This window comes from Felis catus, chromosome B1, assembly GCF_018350175.1.
Source record: "Felis catus isolate Fca126 chromosome B1, F.catus_Fca126_mat1.0, whole genome shotgun sequence".
Lineage (NCBI taxonomy): Eukaryota > Metazoa > Chordata > Mammalia > Carnivora > Felidae > Felis > Felis catus.
The window spans coordinates 39,739,578-39,760,401 of record NC_058371.1 but is presented as its reverse complement, the minus strand read 5'-3'; the positions used below and the strand labels follow the sequence as shown (position 1 = coordinate 39,760,401).

General features: G+C 39.3%; 1 protein-coding gene across 5 annotated transcripts in view; it reads left to right on the top strand.

Annotated features, from left to right (window-relative positions):
* The window catches only part of HGSNAT (heparan-alpha-glucosaminide N-acetyltransferase), a 52,706-nt gene that overhangs the window by 19,011 nt on the left and 12,871 nt on the right, over positions 1-20,824 (top strand). For 2 of the 5 annotated variants that reach the window (XM_045055459.1, XM_023252545.2), the window contains exons 2-9: positions 1,220-1,338; positions 10,775-10,911; positions 11,114-11,235; positions 14,318-14,387; positions 16,562-16,631; positions 17,317-17,426; positions 19,549-19,625; positions 20,612-20,642. In XM_045055459.1, coding sequence (XP_044911394.1) covers positions 1,220-1,338; positions 10,775-10,911; positions 11,114-11,235; positions 14,318-14,387; positions 16,562-16,631; positions 17,317-17,426; positions 19,549-19,625; positions 20,612-20,642 — 736 coding nt within the window. Of the gene's footprint in view, positions 1-1,219; positions 1,339-10,774; positions 10,912-11,113; positions 11,236-14,317; positions 14,388-16,561; positions 16,632-17,316; positions 17,427-19,548; positions 19,626-20,611; positions 20,643-20,824 lie in introns of those variants that run through there. The other 3 variants (XM_023252546.2, XM_023252547.2, XM_045055460.1) reach the window with 3 other exon arrangements.

Below are 20,824 nucleotides of genomic sequence, written 5' to 3'. Positions count from 1 at the left end.
AATATCTTTTAAAAATAATAAAATGAGGGATTTAGGCTGGCTACAGTGAAAAATTTCCTGAATTAACCATTTACATGAGTTCCTGGGGAGCCCTAAAATAAGCTTTCATATTACAAAATAAAAGAGGCTAGATTATTATCTTTCTCATTGTGTTATTAAATAGTTTCTCTCTCTCTCTCTCTCTCTCTCTCTCTCTCTCTCTCTCTCTCTCTCTCTCTCTCTTTTGGCCTAGAAGCTAGAGGGCAAATTAATTTCTCTTTTGTGCCATATAATAGTATAAATGAGGAGGTTGGTCTAAATGAAACATTTTGCTTTCACTTTAACCAATAATAGTTCTCTTTGTTTGCCTACCATATTGGCAGGTGTAAATGTAGAATGTGCATCGTCTTTAGATTGTCCTAAGAGCATCTAGTAAAGTGGTAAGCTCTAAGCTTAGGGACTCTGGAGTGGTGGGACTTCTCCCTTCAGACTGAGGCTCATCTTATCTTCTGCTGGAAGCCAGAAGGAGATTCAGAAGTCCAAACCAAAATGATAGAAGGCAGAGCATCTCAAACTTTAAAGGGCATGCAAATCCCCACAGAGCCTTGCTCACCCGGTGTCCTGACTTCTCCCGAGCTGCACTTGTAGGGGGGTGGGATTAACATGATTGAAGAAAGTTTGGACTTTGGAATCACACAAATTGATTGGGTTCACACAGTGATTTTGCAGAACCCTGGCCATGCACAATTATCTAATGCTTGTAAGCCTCCATTTTTTCATGTGCTAAATGGAGAAAATACCCAGATTGTGAGGTTGACATATTGTCAAATGGAAGATATGTGAAACTAGTAAATTCAGGGCCTGCCACACCTTAGCACGTGATGAATGTAAGGTCCTACGTAGTCCCCGTACACACAGGACGTGAATGATGTTAACCAAATTCTGTTTTATAGTAGAGGCACATGTACAAAAGGGCAACTCTGTGTGTGTGTGTGTGTGTGTGTGTGTGTGTGTGTGTGTGTGTGTATGAGCGCGCGCACGTGTGCACGTGTTCAGGCACGCATGGGTGTGCAAGCACAGTTATGTGTTCACAGAGTAAGGAATGAGACACCCTAGAACCTTAGAGGGCAGGCATTCGAGAAGCACTCCTGTGAAGTTTACACAGGTGCACTTCGTCTCTTATGTAGTCTTTCAGATGCTTTGTTTTTCTGCTTTTTAAAACTTTTTTTCTAATTCTTAGCAGACTTAGATAAAAAAAGGCATGTAGAGCTGAAGATGGACCAAGCGTTGCTGCTCATCCATAACGAACTACATGGAACAAACCTGACTGTCTACTGGAATTCTGAACGCTGTTATCACGTAGGTATTATGTTCATGCTCACAGTTTTGTTTGCTTTGGGCTGTTTGATATGATCCTCAGTGCTCTCACAGTTGTTTTCTTGTTAACTTCAGTTCTATAGGTAAGGAAACATACAGGCTGTATACCAGAAGATGTATAATCAGGGAGAATGCCTAGCAGTGAACAATGCCAGTCTCTTAACTTTCCCCCCACCCATCTTTTGAAAACTCAGTTCTCAGTGATGAGAAAAAGGGATAGACCATATTTTATTTTACTCCTCTAACACATAACCCTCTTGTTGGACCAGAGAAGAAAGGAGTGGGACACCTGGGTATTCTCCAGGGGCAAAGGTCGTGAGGACAATGGGGAAGCTCAGGTTGAGGCATGGCAGTTATTCCAGGGATCTGCCCTCCTGATGATAAAGGATTTATTTTTATTAAGTTCTTTAGTACAGTTAACATACAGTATTATATTAGTTTCAAGTGTACAATATAGTGATTCAACAGTTCTGTACATTGCTTAGTGCTTATCAAGATCTGTGTATTCTTTAAAAAAAATTTTTTTTAATGTTTATTTTTGAGAGAGAAGAGAGAAGTTTTGAGAGACTAGCAGGGAAGGGGCAGACAGAGAAGGAGACAGAGAATCTGAAGCAGGCTCTGCGCTGTCAGTTGAAAGCCTGACATGGGGCTCGAACCCGTGAACCGAGAGATCGTGACCTGAGCTGAAGTTGGACACTCAACTGACTGACCCACCCAGGCGCCCCAAGATCAGTGTACTCTTATCCCTTCACCTATTTCACCCATCTCCCACCCACCTCCCCTCTGATAACCATCAGTTTGTTCTCTATGGTTAAGAGTCTGTTTCTTGGTTTGTCAATCTCTCCTTTTTTTTTTTTTTTTTTCAATTGTTGATAAAGGGTTTATTTTATCTCAAGGTATAATTACTAGACCTTGCTGCTTTTTAAGTACAAGACTGTTCTTCCAGGTAAAATAAAATCATCTTCATTTCCAAATTGAGCACTTCAGTGTACCACCTTCAGAGGAGGAATTTTAATGTACAGATTTTCCTCCCATGGATTGTATCCCCCTGTAAATTGAAAATACCTGAAGACAAAAATGCATTGAATACACGTAACTTACTGAACATCATAGTGTAGTCCAGCCTTCCTCACACATGCTCAGAGCACTTACACTAGCCCACAGCTTCTCATTCACTGACCCCCAGGGTTACATGGCTGACTGGGCTTTGTTTTGCTGCTGCTGACTTCCATCATGACAGAGGGTCCTACTGCATAGTGCTAGTCCAGGAAAAGATGAAAATTCAAAATTCCAAGTACAGTTTCTACTGAATGCATATTGCTTTCATACTATGATACAGTTGAATAACCATAAATCGAACTACAGTAAGTCAGAGACTATTTAGGGACCTGTTTACCATAAATAGCTTTTAAAAAACAAACAAACAAACAAATAAATCCCCAGTGTGCATACCAGCTGAAGAGGTGATGGATGGTCCCCCCTCTGTTTGATTAAACTCACTGAGAGCTCTACAAAGTTATATGAAGCAAAGAAAATGTATAGTGTTAAAAAATATATATAGCAAAGACAAAGGAAAGCTTTATCTGTCTATGTGAAGGACCTAAAAGAAACTTGAAAAAAATATCAATAATAGCTGAATTTCAAAGCCACAAGAATCATAGATAATTCAGAGAATGAGCAAAATGTCTTCTAAACAGACAACAAAGGCCTAAAATTTACAGAAAAACAATATGAGGGGGAAAAAAAGAGTGCATTGCCAGGGTATTAGCCATAGGACAACTAAAGCATCTTTAGAATAAAAACAGTAGAATAACTGATACAAAACAGTGATGCTGGTGACAGTAAAGAATCAAAAAACAGAATTAGCTACCTGAGACCAGCTCGGGGAAAAAAAACTGCTAATTTATTTACAAGAGCGTGGAGATAATTTTGTTTTAGGAAAATGTGTAAAGGGGTGGTAGAGTTTTCATTGAAACATAGTTGTAGAAAATGTCCCATAATTCCAGGGAAGACTTTATAGTCTGGAAATTGGAAAGACACTTTATGAGCCTGTAATGGTTAACCAGAAAATAGAATTGAGACATAACCTGTTTTAAATTTGGAACTTTAATGATAATTTTTAAATCTTTAAGCAAATATAGAAATACATATTCAAAGGAATGCAAATTTTAATAATTTGTTCTATAAGCCAGATAATAAATACCTGGGAATGGTGGGCTTACCAGTTGAAGATATGTCCTCAAGATAAGTTATCTGGCTAAATGAGAATTTCCTTTCCTTAAAGTAGAAACACTTAAGAGACATACACATTAAAAAACACATAAACATTAAAAAAAAGTGTCGACTAGATTTCATAGCTTCAAGACAATTAAAGATCCCATGTGTCAGCAAGTGATTTGTGTGTGTGTGTGCTTTAAAAGAGAACAAAAATGGGAAGAAGGTTAGTATTGTAATGTTAAATATGAGTAATTATTATAGTTGACTTAAAGTAAGGGGTAAATGACAAAAAAAGACAACAAAAATTGTTTTTTAGCATCATAAACAGTATTCCTCAGCAAATCTGGAGGTGGTGAGAAGGGAGAAGCAGTGAGTGGGAGACAGAAATCCTGGGCTTTCATTGCAGTGAAGAAATCCAAAGTGGTGATCTGTTACTTTTGACAGTTAATTATTTTCAGACGTAAATTAGTATAAGCAAGGCCATTTAGTTTTCTTTTTTTCCCTTAGGTAGATATGTTCTAAGTATGATAAATATAATAATGTTACTGTATCTTTAAAATATTATTAAAAAAGAAGAATATATAGGGGCGTCTGGGTGGCTCAGTTGGTTCAGCAACCGACTTCAGCTCAGGTCATAATCTCATGGCTTGTGAGTTCAAGCCCTGAATTGGGCTCTGTGGTGACAGCTCAGAGCCTAGAGCCTGCTTTGGATTCTGTGTCTCCCTCTCTCTCTCTCTGCCCCTCCCCTGCTCACACTCTGTGTCTCTCTCTTTCAAAAAATAAATAAACATTAAAAAAAAAAAAAAAAGGAACAACATCAGAATCATAGGGGTCCCAGAAGATGAAGAGAGAGAAAAAGGGGTAGAAGGGTTATGTGAGCAAATCATAGCAGAAAACGTTCCTGACTTGGGGAAAGATACAGGCATCAAAACCCAGGAAGCACAGAGGACTCCCATTAGATTTAACAAAAATCAACCATCGACAAGGCATATCATAGTCAAATTCACAAAATACTCAGGCAAGTAGAGAATCATGAAAGCAGCAAGGGAAAAAAAAAGTCCTTAACCTACAAGGAAACACAGAAGCAGACCTATTTGCAGCAGACCAGGTTTGCAGCAGACCTATCTACAGAAACTTGGCAGGCCAGAAAGGAGTGGCAGGATATATTCAATGTGCTGAATTAGAAAAATATGCAAGCAATTCTTTATCCAGCAAGGTTGTCATTAAAAATAGGAGAGATTAAAAGTTTCCCAGACAAACACAAATTAAAGGAGTTTGTCACCACTAAACCAGCCCTGCAAGAAATTTTAAGGGGGACTCTCTGAGGGGAGAAAAGACAAAAAAAAAAAAAAAAAAAAAAAAAAAAAAAAGACCAAAATCAACAAAGACTAGAAAGGACCAGAGAACACCACCAGAAACTCCCAACTCTACAAGAAACATAATGGCAATAAATTCATATCTTTCAGTAGTCACTTTAAATGTCAGTGGACTAAATGCTCCAATCAAAAGACATAGGGTAATAGAATAGATAAGAAAACAAGATCCATCTATATGCTGTTTACAAGAGACCCACTTTAGACCTAAAGACACCTTCAGATTGAAAGTAAAGGGATGGAGAACCATCTATCATGTTAATGGTCAACAAAAGAAAGCAGGAGTAGCCATACTTACATCAGACAATCTAGACTTTAAAATACAGACTGTAACAAGAGATGAAGAAGGACATTATATCATAATTAAGGGGTCTATCCATCAGGAAGACTTAACAGTTGTAAACATTTATGTGCCAAATGTGGAATCACCCAAATATATAAATCAATTAATCACAGACATAAAGAAACTCATTGATAATAATACCATAATAGTAGGGGACTTCAACACCCTACTCACAGAAATAGACAGTTCATCTAAACAGAAAATCAACAAGGAAACAATGGCTTTGAAAGACACACTGGACCAGATGGACTTAACAGATATATTCAGAACATTTCATCCTAAAGCAGTGGAATACACATTCTTCTCCAGTGCACATGGAATGTTTTCCAGAATAGGTCATTACTGGGACGTAAATCAGCGCTCAACAAGTACAAAAAGATCGAGATCATACTGTGCATATTTTCAGACCACAACGTTATGAAACTTGAAATCAACCACAAGAAAAAATTTGGAAAGGTAACACATACTTGGAGACTAAAGAAAGTCTTACTAAAGAATGGATGGCCTAACCAAGATGTTAAAGAGGAAATTAAAAGTACTTGGAAGCCAATGGAAATGATAACACCACAGCCTAAAACCTCTGGGATGCAGCAAAGGCGGTCATAAGAGGAAAGTATATAGCAATCCATGCCTTCCTAAAGAGGAAGATAGGTCTCAGATACATCAACCTAACCTTACACCTTAAAGAGCTGGAAAAAGAACAGCAAATAAAACCCCAAACCAGCAGCAAACAGGAAATAATAAAGATTAGAGCAGAAATCAATGCTATTGAAACCAAAAAAAAAAAAAAAAAAAAAAAAAAACCAACAACAACAACAACAACAAAACCAGTAGAACGATCAATAAAACCAGAAGCTGGTTCTTTGCAAGAATTAACAAAATTGATAAGCCACTAGCCACTTTTACCAAAAAGAAAAAGGAAAGGACCCAAATACATAAAATCAAGAATGAAAGAGGAGAGATCACAACCAACACAGCAGAAATGCAAACAATAATGAGAGAAAATTATGAGCAATTACACACCAATAAAATGGGCAATCTGGAAGAAATGGACAAATTCCTAGAAACATATAAACTGCCAAAACTGAGACAGGAAGAAATAGAAAATTTGAACAGACCCATAGCCAGTAAAGAAATTGAATTAGTAATCAAAAATCTCTCAACAAACAAGAGTCCAGGGCCAGATGGCTTTCCAGGGGAATTCTACCAAACATTTAAGGAAGAGTTAACACCTATTCTCTTGGAGCTTTTCCAAAAAAAAATAGAAGTGGAAGGAAAACTTCCAAACTCTTTCTATGAAGCCAGCATTACCTTGATTCCAAAACCAAAGACCCCACTAAAAAGGAGAACTGTAGACCAGTTTCCCTGATGAACATGGATGCAAAAATCCTCAACAAGATATTAGCCAACCATACCCAACAATACATTAAAAAAATTATTCCCCATGACCAAGTGGGATTTATACCTGGAATGCAGGGCTGGTTCAATATCTGCAAAACAATCAATGTGAATCACATTGATTGATTTTCACATCAATAAAAGAAAGGACAAGAGCCACACGATCCTCTCAACAGATGCAGAAAAAGCATTTGACAAAATACAGCATCCTTTCTTGATAAAAACCCTCAAGAAAGTAGGAATAGAAGGATCATACCTCGAGATCATAAAAGCCATATATGAAAGACCCAATGCTAATATCATCCTCAATGGGGAAAAAATGAGAGCTTTCCCCCTAAGGTCTGGAACAAGACAGGGATGTCCACTTTCGCCACTGTTATTCAACATAGGATTGGAAGTCTTAGTCTCAGCAATCAGACAACACAAAGAAATAAAAGGCATCCAGATCAGCCAGGAGGGGGTCAAACTTTCAGTCTTTGCAGATGACATGATACTTTATATGGAAAACCCAAAAGATTCTGCCAAAAAACTGCTAGAACTGATCCATGAATTCAGCAAAGTTGCAGGATATAAAATCAATGCACAGAAATCAGTTGCATTCTTATACATCAACAGTGAAGCAACAGAAAGAGAAATCAAGGAATCGATCCCATTTACAGTAGCACCAAAAACCATAAAATACCTAGAAATAAATCTAACCAAAGAGGTGAAAAATCTATACACTGAAAACTATAGAAAGCTTATGAAAGAAATTGAAGACACAAAAAAATGGAAAAAGATTCCATTGCTCCTGGATAGGAAGAACAAATATTGTTCAAATGTCAATACTACCCAAAGCACTCTACATATTCAATGCAATAGCTATCAAAATAACACCAGCATTCTTCACAGAGCTAGAACAAACAATCCTAAAATTTGTATGAAACCAGAAAAGACCCCGAATAGCCAAAGCAGTCTTGAAAAAGAAAACCAAATCAGGAGGCATCACAATCCCGGACTTCAAGCTGTGTTTGTTACAAAGCTGTAATCATCAAGACAGTATGGTACTGGCACAAAAACAGACACTCAGGTCAATGGAACAGAGTAGAGCACTCAGAAATGGACCCACAAACGAATGGCCAACTAATCTTTGACAAAGCAGGAAAGAATATCCAATGGAATCAAGACAGTCTCTTCAGCAAGTGGTGCTAGGAAAACTGGACAGCGACATGCAGAAGAATGAACCTGGACCACTTTCTTACACCATACACAAAAATAAACTCAAAATGGATGAAAGACCTCCATGTAAGACAGGAAGCCATCAAAATCCTCAAGGAGAAAGCAGGCAAAAACCTATTTGACCTCAGCTGCAGCAACTTCTTACTCAACACGTGTCTCTCTCTGGAGGCAAGGGAAACAAAAGCAAACAGGAACTATTGGGACCTAATCAAAATAAAAAGCTTCTGCACACTGAAGGAAATAATCAGCAAAACTAAAAGGCAACTGACAGAATGAGAGAAGCTATTTGCAAATGACATATCAGATAAAGGGTTAGTATACAAAATTTATAAAGAACTTATCAAATTCCCCACCCAAAAAACAGAATCCAGTGAAGAAATGGACAAAAGACATGAATAGACCCTTCCCCAAAGAAGACATCCAGATGGCCAACTGACACATGAGAAAACGCTCAACATCATTCATCAGGGAAATACAAATCAAACCCACAATGAGATACCACCTCACTCATGTCAAAAGGGTTGACATTATCAACTTAGGCAACGATAGATGTTGGGAAGGATGCAGAGAAAGAGGATCTCTTTTGTACTGCTGGTGGGAATGCAAACTTGTGCAGCCACTCTGGAAAACAGTATGGAGGTTCCTCAAAAAATTAAAAATAGAACTACCCTACGACCCAGCAATTGCACTACTAGGTATTTATCCAAGGGATACAGGTATGCTGTTTCAAAGGGGCACATGCACCCCAATGTTTATAGCAGCACTATCCACAATAGCCAAAGTATGGAAAGAGCCCAAATGCCCATCGATGGATTCATGGATAAAGAAGTGGCATATGTATACAATGGAGTATTACTCAGCAATCAAAAAGAATGAAATCTTGCCATTTGCAACTACCTGGATGGAACTAGCGGTTATTATGCTAAGCAAAATTAGTCAGAGAAAGACAAATACCATATGACTTCACTCATGTGAGGACTTTAAGAGACAAAACAGATGAACATAAGGGAAGAGAAGCAAAAATAATATAAAACAGGGAGGGGGACAAAACATAAGAGACTCTTAAATATAGGAACAAACAGAGGGTTACTGGAGGGGGTGTGTGAGGGGGGATGGGCTAAATGGGTAAGGGGCGTTAAGAAATAAACTCCTGAAATCATTGTTGCACTATATGCTGACTAACTTGGTCGTAAATTAAAAAAATAAATAAAATGGTAAAAAAAAGAAACATAAAAGAATATTGAATTATTTAATAACTTAAAATGTAATCTTAATGCTGTGATGTCATAAATATTTGATACATGAACAAAAAGAAAGATTTTTAAATCTTGGTAAGGCTAATGAGGAACTAATATATTGTAATTTTTCTTATTTGACTACTGTTTGGGCACATATGAAAAGAACCATTAAAATGATTATTTTTTATCCAATAATGTAATTTTTGGAAATTTATTTTAGGGAAAGAATTTAAAGGAATAAGAATATCATGTAGGAATGCCTAGGTGACTCAGTTGGTTAAGTGTCCAGCTCTTGATGTCCACCTAGGTCATGATCTCATGGTTCATAAGATGGAGCCTTGAGTCAGGCTTCACGCTGACAGTGCAGAGCTTGTTTGGGATTCTCTCTGCCCGTCACCTGCATGTACATGTGCATGCACATGCTCTCTCTCTCTCTAAATAAATTAATTAAAAAAAAAAAAGCACAGGGACGCCTGGGTGGCTTAGTCAGTTGAGCATCCGACTTCAGCTCAGGTCATGATCTCGCCATTCATGAGTTCGAGCCCCATGTCGGGCTCTGCGCTGACAGCTCAGAGCCTGGAGCCTGCTTCAGATTCTGTGTCTCCTCCTCTCTCTGCCCCTCCCCTGCTCATGCTCTGCCTCTCTCTGTCTCTCAATAATAAATAAATGTTAAAAAAAATTTAAAAAAAAGCACATCATGTACAGATCTTTAGAAGCAATATGTTCTATAAATTATGTATAACATAAATTAAAAATGTAATTACATATACTGTATGTTTATCTTTTTTTTTTAATATTTATGTATTTATTTTGGGAGAGAAAGAGCATGAATGGGGAAGGTATGGGCAGAGAGAGAATCCCAAGCAGCTCCATGTTGTAAGCTCAGAGCCCAACATGGGGCTTGATCTCATGAAGCCTGTGAGATCATGACGTGAGCCGAAATCAGGAGTTGGTTGCTTAACTCAATGAGTTAGCCAGATGCCCCTATATTTATCTTTCAGAACATAATATATATAAATTACACATAAGAAGATTAAAAAAGTTTTGAAAGCAGCCTAAATACATTTTTAGTATGTAATGGACTATAAAGCAATCATTAAAATTTTTAAATATGCAAATTAGGTAGAATGATGGAAATTTACTCATTAAACAATATGTAACACAATGGAATGCAAGGCAATATATGCTCTATTTATTAATTGTATGAAAAATCTACCCATGAGTAAAGATTGTATGGCAACACATAGTTATATAGGCAAATTTTATCTAAATTATTGGAATTTAAAAGTTTTTTTGTAAGTATGAAGGAAAATGGGTGCCTGGTTGGCTTAGTCACTTAAAGCATCCAACTCTTGGTTTCGACTCAGGTCATGACCTCGTGGTTTCGTGGTTTTGAGCCCCACATCGGGCTGACAGCATGGAACCTGGTTGGGATTATCTGTCTCCCTGTCTCTCTGCCCCTCCCCCTCTTGTGTTGTCTCTGTGTCTCTCAAAAATAAATAAACTTAAAAAAAATTACAAGTATGAAGAAAAAGTCACCTCAGGATTTCAGATGGGTGGGTGTTCATGTGCTCCAACAGCCACCTGACTTTCAAACACCTCTCACAGTGGCTTGTGTTTCTGTTTTACAGTGCTCATTTCAGGTTCTAGTAAATGTTTCCTGGAGTGGAAAACCTGGGAAGCCTAGCACTGCGGCGGTTGCTGTGAGCACCCAGCATGGATCTATCCTGCAACTTAATGACACTGTGGAAGAGAAGGAAGTTTGTAGGTTCGTATCTGCTTTAATGTGATCTGCTGACACCTGCATTTTCTATTTTTTCATCCCTATTTGGTTTTCAGCTTTTCCTTCCTTCAAAATACAGTATTTTTAAATATCTTTCCTGGTCTGTCACTGCCTTGATGATATTACCATAATCCACTCCTTATTTCCTAATCTAACCATTTTTCTTAAATTTACCAAATTTTTGTAGGCTGGAATATAAATTTGGAGAATTTGGAAACTATTCACTCTTGGTAAAGCACGTCCATAATGGAGTCAATGAAATTGCTTGTGACGTAGTTGTCAATAAGAATCCAATTGACAGTAACCTTCGTACGTATATGCTGTTTGTTAATTTTTTAAAATTTGTATTTCAAAGATTTTTGAGTACTGCTTGTGACACTTTGTGTACTTTAAAACCTGAATTATAGGTTACCTGTCTTATTTAGTTATTTATAATGTATTTATTGTATTTATTTATATTTATTGTACAGTTGTATTATAAGTACATTATATTTATTGTATACTTATGATGTATTTATTGTATTGTTAGTGTATGCTAAGAAAATTATGTGATATTTAAGAAAATTATATGACCAACATATTCTCATAGGTGTTATTTAGTTTAATTATGAAGATAAATAACCAAAAAAAAGTTAATGCAATGGGAACAAACTGGAAATAGGGAAAATGACTGTCAAGTATCTTCCTTGTTTTAGGATATAGGGCACAGTATTCTCTGTATGTGTCTTACATGGACCATGCAGAAGTCCCTTAGATTAAGGAGGGACGGTTCATTCTCTAATAACTCCACTGAAGAAAATCTGTCAGTCTGAGCCCCCATTAGATAATATAATAACCCCCAGGAGCATTAATAAGTACTTGTCTACAGTGAAGCTTTTGAAGACCATAGGGTCAGGTCAAAAGAATGTAAGAGCCCCCCCAAAAAGAATGAAAGAACCAACATGGGACAGTTGAAGCATTAAAAAGAATAAGGAATGTCATTGATGGAAACACATTGTATGTACAAAAACCAAAGTTTGTTATGAAAAAAAAAAAAACAAAGCTGAGGGTGCCTGGGTGGCTCAGTCGGTTAAGTATCCTACTCTTGGTTTCAGCTCAGGTCATGATCTAATCGTTCATGAGATTAAGCCCCAAGTTGGGTGGCTATGTGCTGACAGCATGGAACCTGCTTGGGACTCTCCCTCTCTCCCTCTCTCTCTCTCTCCCCCTCCCCTACGCACTCTCTCTCTCTCAAAATAAATAAGTAAATTTAAAAACAACAACAACCAAAAAACAAAGCCCCTTCCCTACACAAAAACAATACTTTGGTTGCCTTCGGAGATAACAAGGACCACCTGATGTTAACTGGAGTGACTTAAAATTATCAATTGAAAGGAAGGATCTAAGCATTTATCCTGCCTTTCCTGTTTTTGTTTGTTTGTTTTGTTTTGTTTTTGTTTTATTTTTATTTTAGAGCAGGGGAAAGGGTGCAGAGGGAGAGAGAGAAAGAATTATAAGCAAGCTTCTTGCTCAGCACGGAGCCTGATGCATGGCTCAATCCCACAACCCTGGGATCATGACCCAAGCTAAAATCAAGTCAGATGCTCAACCAACTGAGCCACCAAGGCATCCCATGCCTTTCCTGTTTTAATTGTATTTTAGGATAACTATGTAGTCTGAGATGATGAGGGTAAATTCTTTAGGGAATAATTCCAGCTAATGCATGTGACAGAATGGCAGAATATATGGTAATCCTTAATGAAGGAATTGATGTACACAAAAGTCATGAGTGGATGAAACCATCACATGAAAGGGGAACTTGAGGCTTCCCTTAGCTGACACGTGCATTGGGCACATGGGCATTTGCAGCAGGTGCTCCTGATGTGCAGTGGGAAAGACACAGCTCCATCTGTGAAGCATTCTTGCCAAAAAAAGTTGAACTTTTTTTAGTCAAGTCTTTACAGCTAATTTCCCCTTTATAAAACCTTTGGAGGATAGAAGAAAAAGTCCAGTGACACCATGAGGAAATATACTGACAGATCTAGAAAAGGAGACGTACTAATAGACGACTTATTTCAAACTGGTCAATGGCTACTTATGATTAGCCATAACATAAGCTGACTGAAGAGCCATAACAAGCAAATACAAAATGGGAACCATGTTTGGGTCCTGATCTGAACACAGTAACTACAAAAAACCTTTTTGAGATAACTAGAGAAATTGGATAACTAGAAAAAACCTTTTTGAGATAACTAGAGAAATTGGAATATGGTCGCAGTGTTAGCCAGAGAATTGTTAATGACATTGTGATTATATAACAAAGGGTCCATTTTTAAGAAACTTTTAATTTTGAAGTAATTTTAGAAACATTGCAAAAAGGAGTTCCCATTTACTTTTCTCCTAGCTTCCCCTAAACTATGTAATCATAGTACAGTTATCCCATATATACGATCGAAACAAGGACGTTAACATCGGTATAGTGCTATTAACTGATGTATAGGCTTTTCAGATTTCTCCAGTTGTCCCTTCTAAGGCTCCCCCCTTTTGGTCCAGGGTGCAGTTCAGGATCCCACAGCCCATTTAGTTGTTGGGTCTCTGCAGCCTTTTTTTTCTTTCATGATCTTGACACTTTTGAAGAGGACTGGTCAGTTATTTTGTTATTTGCACTTGATTGCAAAGTGCAACATGTTTTCTCTTAACTAGGTAGAGGGGGTGCATTTTTGGTAGATTAAGCCTTCTCAGTGTGCCATGTCAGGAGTTGCATGATGCTGACATGTCTTTTATGAGGTCTGTGCTTTAGAGATACATATGGAAGATGGATGGAGGAGATGACATGATGTCTGGGATTTGCTTAAAAATACTATAGGCAAGGGGTGCTTCTGGGTGGCTCAGTCGGTTAAGTGTCTGGCTCTTGATTTCGGCTCAGGTCATGATCTCACAGTTTGTGGGATCAAGCCCCACATTGGGCTCTGAGCTGACAGTGCGGAGCCTGCTTGGGATTCTCTCTCCCCACCTCTTTGCCCCTCCCCCACTCATGCTCTCTCTCTCAAAAAAAAAAATAAATAAAAAGCAGAGGGAGAGTAGCAGTAGATGAAGCAAGAGTGACAGTATGTTGATAATACTAGATAATACTACGCATCTAGGGATGCGTATATGTGGGCGTATTATACAAATCTCTGTTCTTTTGTAGATGTTTTATATTTTTCATAATGAAAATTAGCATTCCCCTAATGATGAGTGTTCTCAATTGTTTATAGGAATATAGGAAAGTTAGCATGAGAATATAGGCTTTTCCCTCACTTGTTTCCATTTTTGTTTGCTTTTTTGACTTACAGATGAAATGTAGTGGCGTGACAGCTTCAATGCTTATGATGACGTTTTGGTGATACCGTGTTTTCTTTGATTTTTCTAGCTGTGTGTGTCGCTTTCCTTATTGGTGTGGCAATCATCATTGCAGTCTCATTTCTCAGGTTTTTACTGAGGTAAGCAGATGTTAGGGGAGGACACAGTTGGGGGGAGTAGAATATAGAAAAAGGATATTCAGGATAGTTTGACTCTTTAAATGACTGTTATTCTTTGATTAAATGAATGCTTATGTGTCCTCCATGGCCAGTCCAGTCCTGGGTATTAGGGACCATTGTAGAATAAGCAATGGTCCCTGACTTCAGGGAAATGATAACTAGTTTGAATGGATCTTTGCCTTCAATCCTCCCAAATGGCTAAAAATTAGAAGAAAATGCTTGAGAAGGCATTATTTCCAGAAAGAATCTTGCAGCTTGCTTTTGTAGTGAGTGGGAGAAGCCTGGGCTGATTTCAGGAAGCGGCTGCCCCACTGTGTTCTTCGTCCCCCTCTCTGGCTCTGAGCCTCGAGGCCGCCCTCTGGGCCAGCATCCCAACTCCTGCCAGCTGGGCATCCAGCGCAGAGATGGAAGATGGGGGACTGGACCTTTACACCTCGGCATGGACTCGCTTTGCCCTGGTTAGGACGGGCAGGCAGCTTGGCGAGGGGATTGCTTCTCCCCTGTCTGTCTGGTTAACAGTGAGTCGGGTGAGAGTGAATTAGTAGACTGGAAAAATAAAAAAACAAGAAAGTAAAATAGATCCAGGCCTGTGGTGCCTGGGTGGTTCAGTGGGTTTAGAGTCCAACTTCGGTTCAGGTCATGATCTTGCGTTTTGTGAGTTTGAGCCCCACGTCAGGCTCTGTGCTGACAGCTCAGAGCCTGGAGCTACTTTGGGCTTTGTGTCTCTCTCTCTCTCTCCCTGCCCCTTCCCTGCTCACGCTGTGTCTCTCTCTCTCTCAAAAATAAATATTAGAAATAGATCTAGGCCTGGCAGATTACCATTCAAAGGAAAGTTCTTTCATGTTTTTAAAGAACTAAGATTGATTGGAATGCTCCGCCTGTTAGAGTCTCATAAATCACAAGGTGTTATGGGTGAGCCATATCTAAACTAGAAAAAAGAAAACCTAGTCTAAGTCTGCCTGCCACCTTGGGGAAACCCAGCAGCTTTGGGGAGTCTATGAAGTCTGGCCCTCTTCCCTTTGTGCATCCCAGAAATATAAGGGTCTGGAAGGGTAAAAGGACTACTTCTTGCTCAGAAGCATATTTTTCACTTAACTGCTTTTTAGGGGCAGAGTGTAATTTTAGCAGAGGGGTTTCATTTCTTTGAATTAAGCCATTGTCTTGTCAATCTTTTGATAAGATAAGATGCAGATACTGTTCCAGTTTATTACAGTGTATTCATTTGATGCTTTCAATATGAATGGCTCTATGACATCACTTTCTAAGGTAATTGGTCTCTGATCTTGAGCTCTTGCACAGGGAAGAAATCGCACCTCACTCCACTGTGGAATTGAAATTGCATGTGATTCTGCCTCTGCAGCCTTGTAGGCAGAATGCTCTGCTGGCAAGCGAGAGTCCCTTGTCCCTTGCTTATTACTTTTCAGTGTGCCCGTGGGAGTCCCGGAATGCTTAGGTTTGTCTGAACCAGAAGAATCTGAGGCAGTAGTAAGAATACAGGGTCTCTCGCCTTTCACTGGGAAGACAAGAAAATACAAGAAAATTAAGGGCGTTTTAAAAATTCTAATTTTTAAATATCTTAAGTTCTCCTTTCGGCCTTCCTTAGATGTCTCTGTTTTAATATTTTCATGTGGTGGTGATGTTACCAATGCTGAATGAGGTAGAAAGAAGAGTATGTTGTAGGGAAAAAAGAGAAGAAATTATGTGCATTAAATATATGGTTCATGTTTAGAAACTGATCTGAACAAATAAACTGGAGAAAAAAACTTATGAGACAAATTGAACCAGCTGTTTGGTGATACTAGGAATTATTGATAATGTTTTAAAATGTAATAATGGAACTGTAGTTCTGTTTTTAAAAAAAGAGTCTTTTATTTATTAGAGATCCATACTAAAATGATAAAATGATACCATGTCTGGGATTCTTTAAAATAATCAATCTAAGGCAGGAAAGGGGGCGGTGGGTGGGAGTGTGGATGAAGTAAGATCGACCACACATAATGATACTTTAAAATGTTTATTTCTTTGACTTGTATAGAATATGAACTTCAAATTAATTTTCTTTTAATATGCTATCCAATCGTTTTGAAAAATTTGCCAAAGGGAATAAATTAACAGACTTTTTTATTTATTTACAGTTTGGATGACTTTCATAATTGGATTTCTAAAGCAATAAATTCACGGGAAACTGATCGCCTGATCAATTCTGTGAGTTATTAGAATGCATCATGTGTGGTCTGGGTGTTTTTCTAGATTTGGAATTTATAATTCTGTGTTTAATAATACTTATTATCTGGCTTAATTAATGTTATTTATATTGTAGAGGGCCAGGTCATGTGTTCTGTATTCTTAATAAAGAGCAAGCAGCCTTCTCTTCGGCTCTGGTGAAGGGCAGGATCCCCTTCTCTTTTCTAGTGAGTTGGAACTTTGGGCTGCATTGTATGCAGGATGTGGAGACATTTTTTCACTCTGCAGGCAGCACTGTTGAGTCAATACAGTTAGGTAGAGGGTGTCAAAAATAAGAGACATCCATATGAAATCTATAAATCAGTGGCCTCCTATGATGGTTAAACATATTGTGTTAAATTCATTATGGACATACTGCTGTCCATTTATGGACATACTTATTTGTAGCCTTGTACCAGATGCACTCATGGACCAGTTTTTTGTGGTCATTGATCAACATAGCAGCTGCAGGCTCAGCAGATAGCACAAAAACCAAATAACGTGGAAAACTAAACCTCTGGGTGGAATCTTTACAAAAGCAAATTAAAGGATTGTTCAGGACGAGTTTTACTCTCTATTCTGTTAATTTCTTCCCTAAAAAACAGATAACTGAAATTTACTTGCCAGCATTATGAACCGGCATGTTTCTCTCCCCGTTTTTCTGAAGGAGCTGGGGTCTCCAAGCAGGGCAGACTCACTCGGTGGCGATACTCAACCAGGAGGATGGTGTCCACCTGCCTCACCTCCGCGCCTCCGCTGTGTAGACACATTCAGGGGGTATGTGGGGCTCCCTTGGGACACGGTGGGCACAGGTATTCCAGGATCACATGTTTGCACATAAACACACTTCTAACTTAAGGTGTTTTTACATATCATTTACCTTGTAGGGTAGGCAGGACTTCTTGCTGTAAAAATAAATCAGTGGTCTCTCCCTTCTCAAAAACTGTCGTGATAGCAAATATAATAGTTGCAAGAGAGGAGTCGAGGGGTACAGCCAGAACGTTTCCACTGGTATGTAGATTCTTCTGAGTTAAGGTCATTCACCTGTGGGCAGGCAGCTGCACACGGGGCCTCTATGACCATCTGCACCCCTGTGTCCGGTGAGCAGCTTGCCAAATGGGAGGCTGTGCCGGTCTGGAAGTGAAGCACCAGCCGTTGCTGGTGTCTGTCCTGGCCCTTCCCCACTGCTAGCAGAACAGCTAGAATATCAGGCCCTTTTGGTAGCAAATCCACAGAGTCATACAACAAGTTGTTTTTCTTTTAGAGTTCAGATAGAAGAGTGAGGGCTCGGACCCAACTCTGAAAATAAAGTGTAAAACTGTATAGCTTGAGCCATTTGCAATGACCTGGATGGGGCCAGAGAGTATGATGTTAAGTGAAATAAGCCAGTCAGAGAAACACAAATACCATATGATTTCACCCATATGTGGAATTTAAGAAGCGATACTAATGAGCAAAGGGATAAAAAAAGAGAGAGAGTGAGGCAAATGGAGAAACAGACTCTTAACTATGGCGGACAAACTGATGGTTACCTGAGGGGAGGAGGGTGGGGGATGGAAGAAATAGGTGATGGGGATTGAGGAGTGCACTTGTGATGAGCACCAGGTGTTGTATGGAAGTGTTGAATCACTGTATTGTACACCTGAAACTAATATTACACTGTATGATAACTGGAATAAAAGTAAAACCTTAAAAAGAAAAACCTATATAGCTGAAAATAAACATCTAGGTGTCAGGCCTTCCATTTCTGCCCACGGAGGGCTTTTAAACTCCAGTGATAACCTTATAATTCTGTCCCAGCCTCACCAGATGCTGAGTGCTCCTGGGGTGTATATTTGAAGCCAGGCAGTAATGAGAGTAATGAACATTGGTAACAATTTTTGAATTCTAGCCCTGTGCCAGGCACTTCCTTGTCATAATTTATTCAGTCTCTCCACCACCCTATGAGGTATAAACTTTTAATATGCCTGTTGTACTGATGAAGAGTTAGGTAATTTGCCCGAGGTCGGCTGCAGACTAAGTGGGATAGCCAGGCAATAACCTCACTGACACACTAAAGTCTTCATTCTTCAGTATCCTGCAGAATTAGCATCAAACAGTCACGTATTCAGAGTCTATTTTATCATATTCCTCTTTCTTTTTTTAATTCTCATTTTGCTGCTTTTAGAAATGAGATGTTCTCAGGTAGACTAACATTTATTAAGTGCCTAAAATATGCCAAGCACCAGGATATACATTATTCTCCTCAGTAGTCCCAGTGGCCCCTGTGGGTGTGTTTCCTCTCTTACAGAGAAGCACATTGAGGTAACTGATAAGAGTCTTGCCCTCGTAAGAGAGGAGGGCCCATGATTTGAGCCCTCAGCTCTAACAACTGTATGCCTTCTATTACAGTTCTTTAACCTGAGACTTCTAAGTGATTAGTGTGAAACTGAGTGATGGGAAACGTTTGCTTTGTTTTCAAGTTACACAGTTTAGCGTCAGTGTAACTTTCTTTTAAGAAATCACGTTGGAGGGGCGCCTGGGTGGCTCAGTTGGCTAAGCGTCCGACTCTTGGTTTCAGCTCAGGTCATGATCTCAGGGTTCATTAGATCAAACCCCATATTAGGCTCTGTGCTTACAGTGTGGAGCTGCTTGGGATTCTCTCTCTCTTCCTCTCCCCCACTCATGCTGTCTTTTGTCTCTCTAAAATTAAGAAAAAAAAAATCATGTTGGAAATGTTGGCAACAGAAGGGTTTTGTGTTAGGGCCTTAATTACAGTGATTAGAAAGAATGGCTTCCTGCTCTGTAAGTGTCCTCTGTGTTGTGATTGCCCCTTGTGAGTATAAATGTGTCTCTTACAGTTGGGCCATTCCTTGTCATGTGTGCAAGCTCTGAAAGTGTGCCCTTTGCTGCTTTACAGGATAGCTCTCATCCTTATGGTCTTCGTTAATTATGGAGGAGGAAAATATTGGTACTTCAAACACTCAAGTTGGAATGGTAAGATATTTCCTTAGGGTAGCATTGCTTGTGTAGAACCTCTCAAAGAAGCGTGGGCAAGAGAACCTCTCGGCATCCCCTCGGGAGCTCAGAGATGATGCCCCACCAGCCTCCTTTGAGTGCTGAGCTCCTGCCCCCATAGGATGATCTTTGGATGATTCCATTAACCCTTTTTGTTTTGTTCTTGTTTTTGTGTGCTGTGGCCTTGCAGTGGTTCACTGTGGTAACATGTAGACGTCTGAGCTCTGCTGCAGGACCATGGGCCTCTGCAGAAGCTGTTAAGAATTTAGTTGTAAACGATTTTTGTCATATTGTAGATATGTCTTTTTTAAAAAAATATTCTTAAAAAAATTTGTTTTAATGTTTATTTATTTTTGAGAGAGAGAGAGAGAGAGAGAGAGCACAAGCAGGGGAGGGGCAGAGGGAGAGGGAGACATAGACTCCAAAGCAGGTTCCAGGCTCTGAGCTGTCAGCACAGAGCCTGACGTGGGGCTCGAACTCATGAACTATGAGAACCTGAGCCGAAGTTGGACACTTAACCGACTGAGCCACCCAAGCACCCAGATATGCTTTTATTCCAGCCACATGGGAGCTCTATCTTCTACGACTCATGGTCCTCCTCAGGGGTGCCATTGAACTCAGGTTGGTCCTGAGTGGTGGTTAGTAATGGCTGTGAATCTGGCTCAGCAGTTGGTTTAAGAATGGATTTTGAGTAGCACTGCTCGAAGATAACAGACTTGTCTACACACTGCTACTTTGGCTCTCCCATGCCCAGTTATGTTCTTAGGAAAAGTCTCAGGCCTAGTGACCGGTTGCAGAGTCTCCAGGGAGTATCTGTGCGTGTTACTTCCCAGTGTTTTCCTGTGAACTCTTTGCGTGAGTTTACTTTCCATATATATCAGTATATAATGGTGCCAATCTAGATTTAGGATGTATTTACATTCTAGAGTCCTTTTCCTTACTCTTGTTCTTGTGTTATTCTCCAGGACTGACGGTGGCCGACCTTGTATTCCCATGGTGAGTTGCAGTCTCCCACCAGCGCTTCCATAGGTCATCCAGGTTTTTGTTTTTTCAGCGGATGCTGGAGCCTTTCTCTGAGACCAGCCTTGAGTTCTGGGCCACAGGCCTATGTTACTCACAGGTGTCTGCCCTCATGAGGTCCTTCTGTAAATTGTGTTACTGGATAGTTCCTATACTTG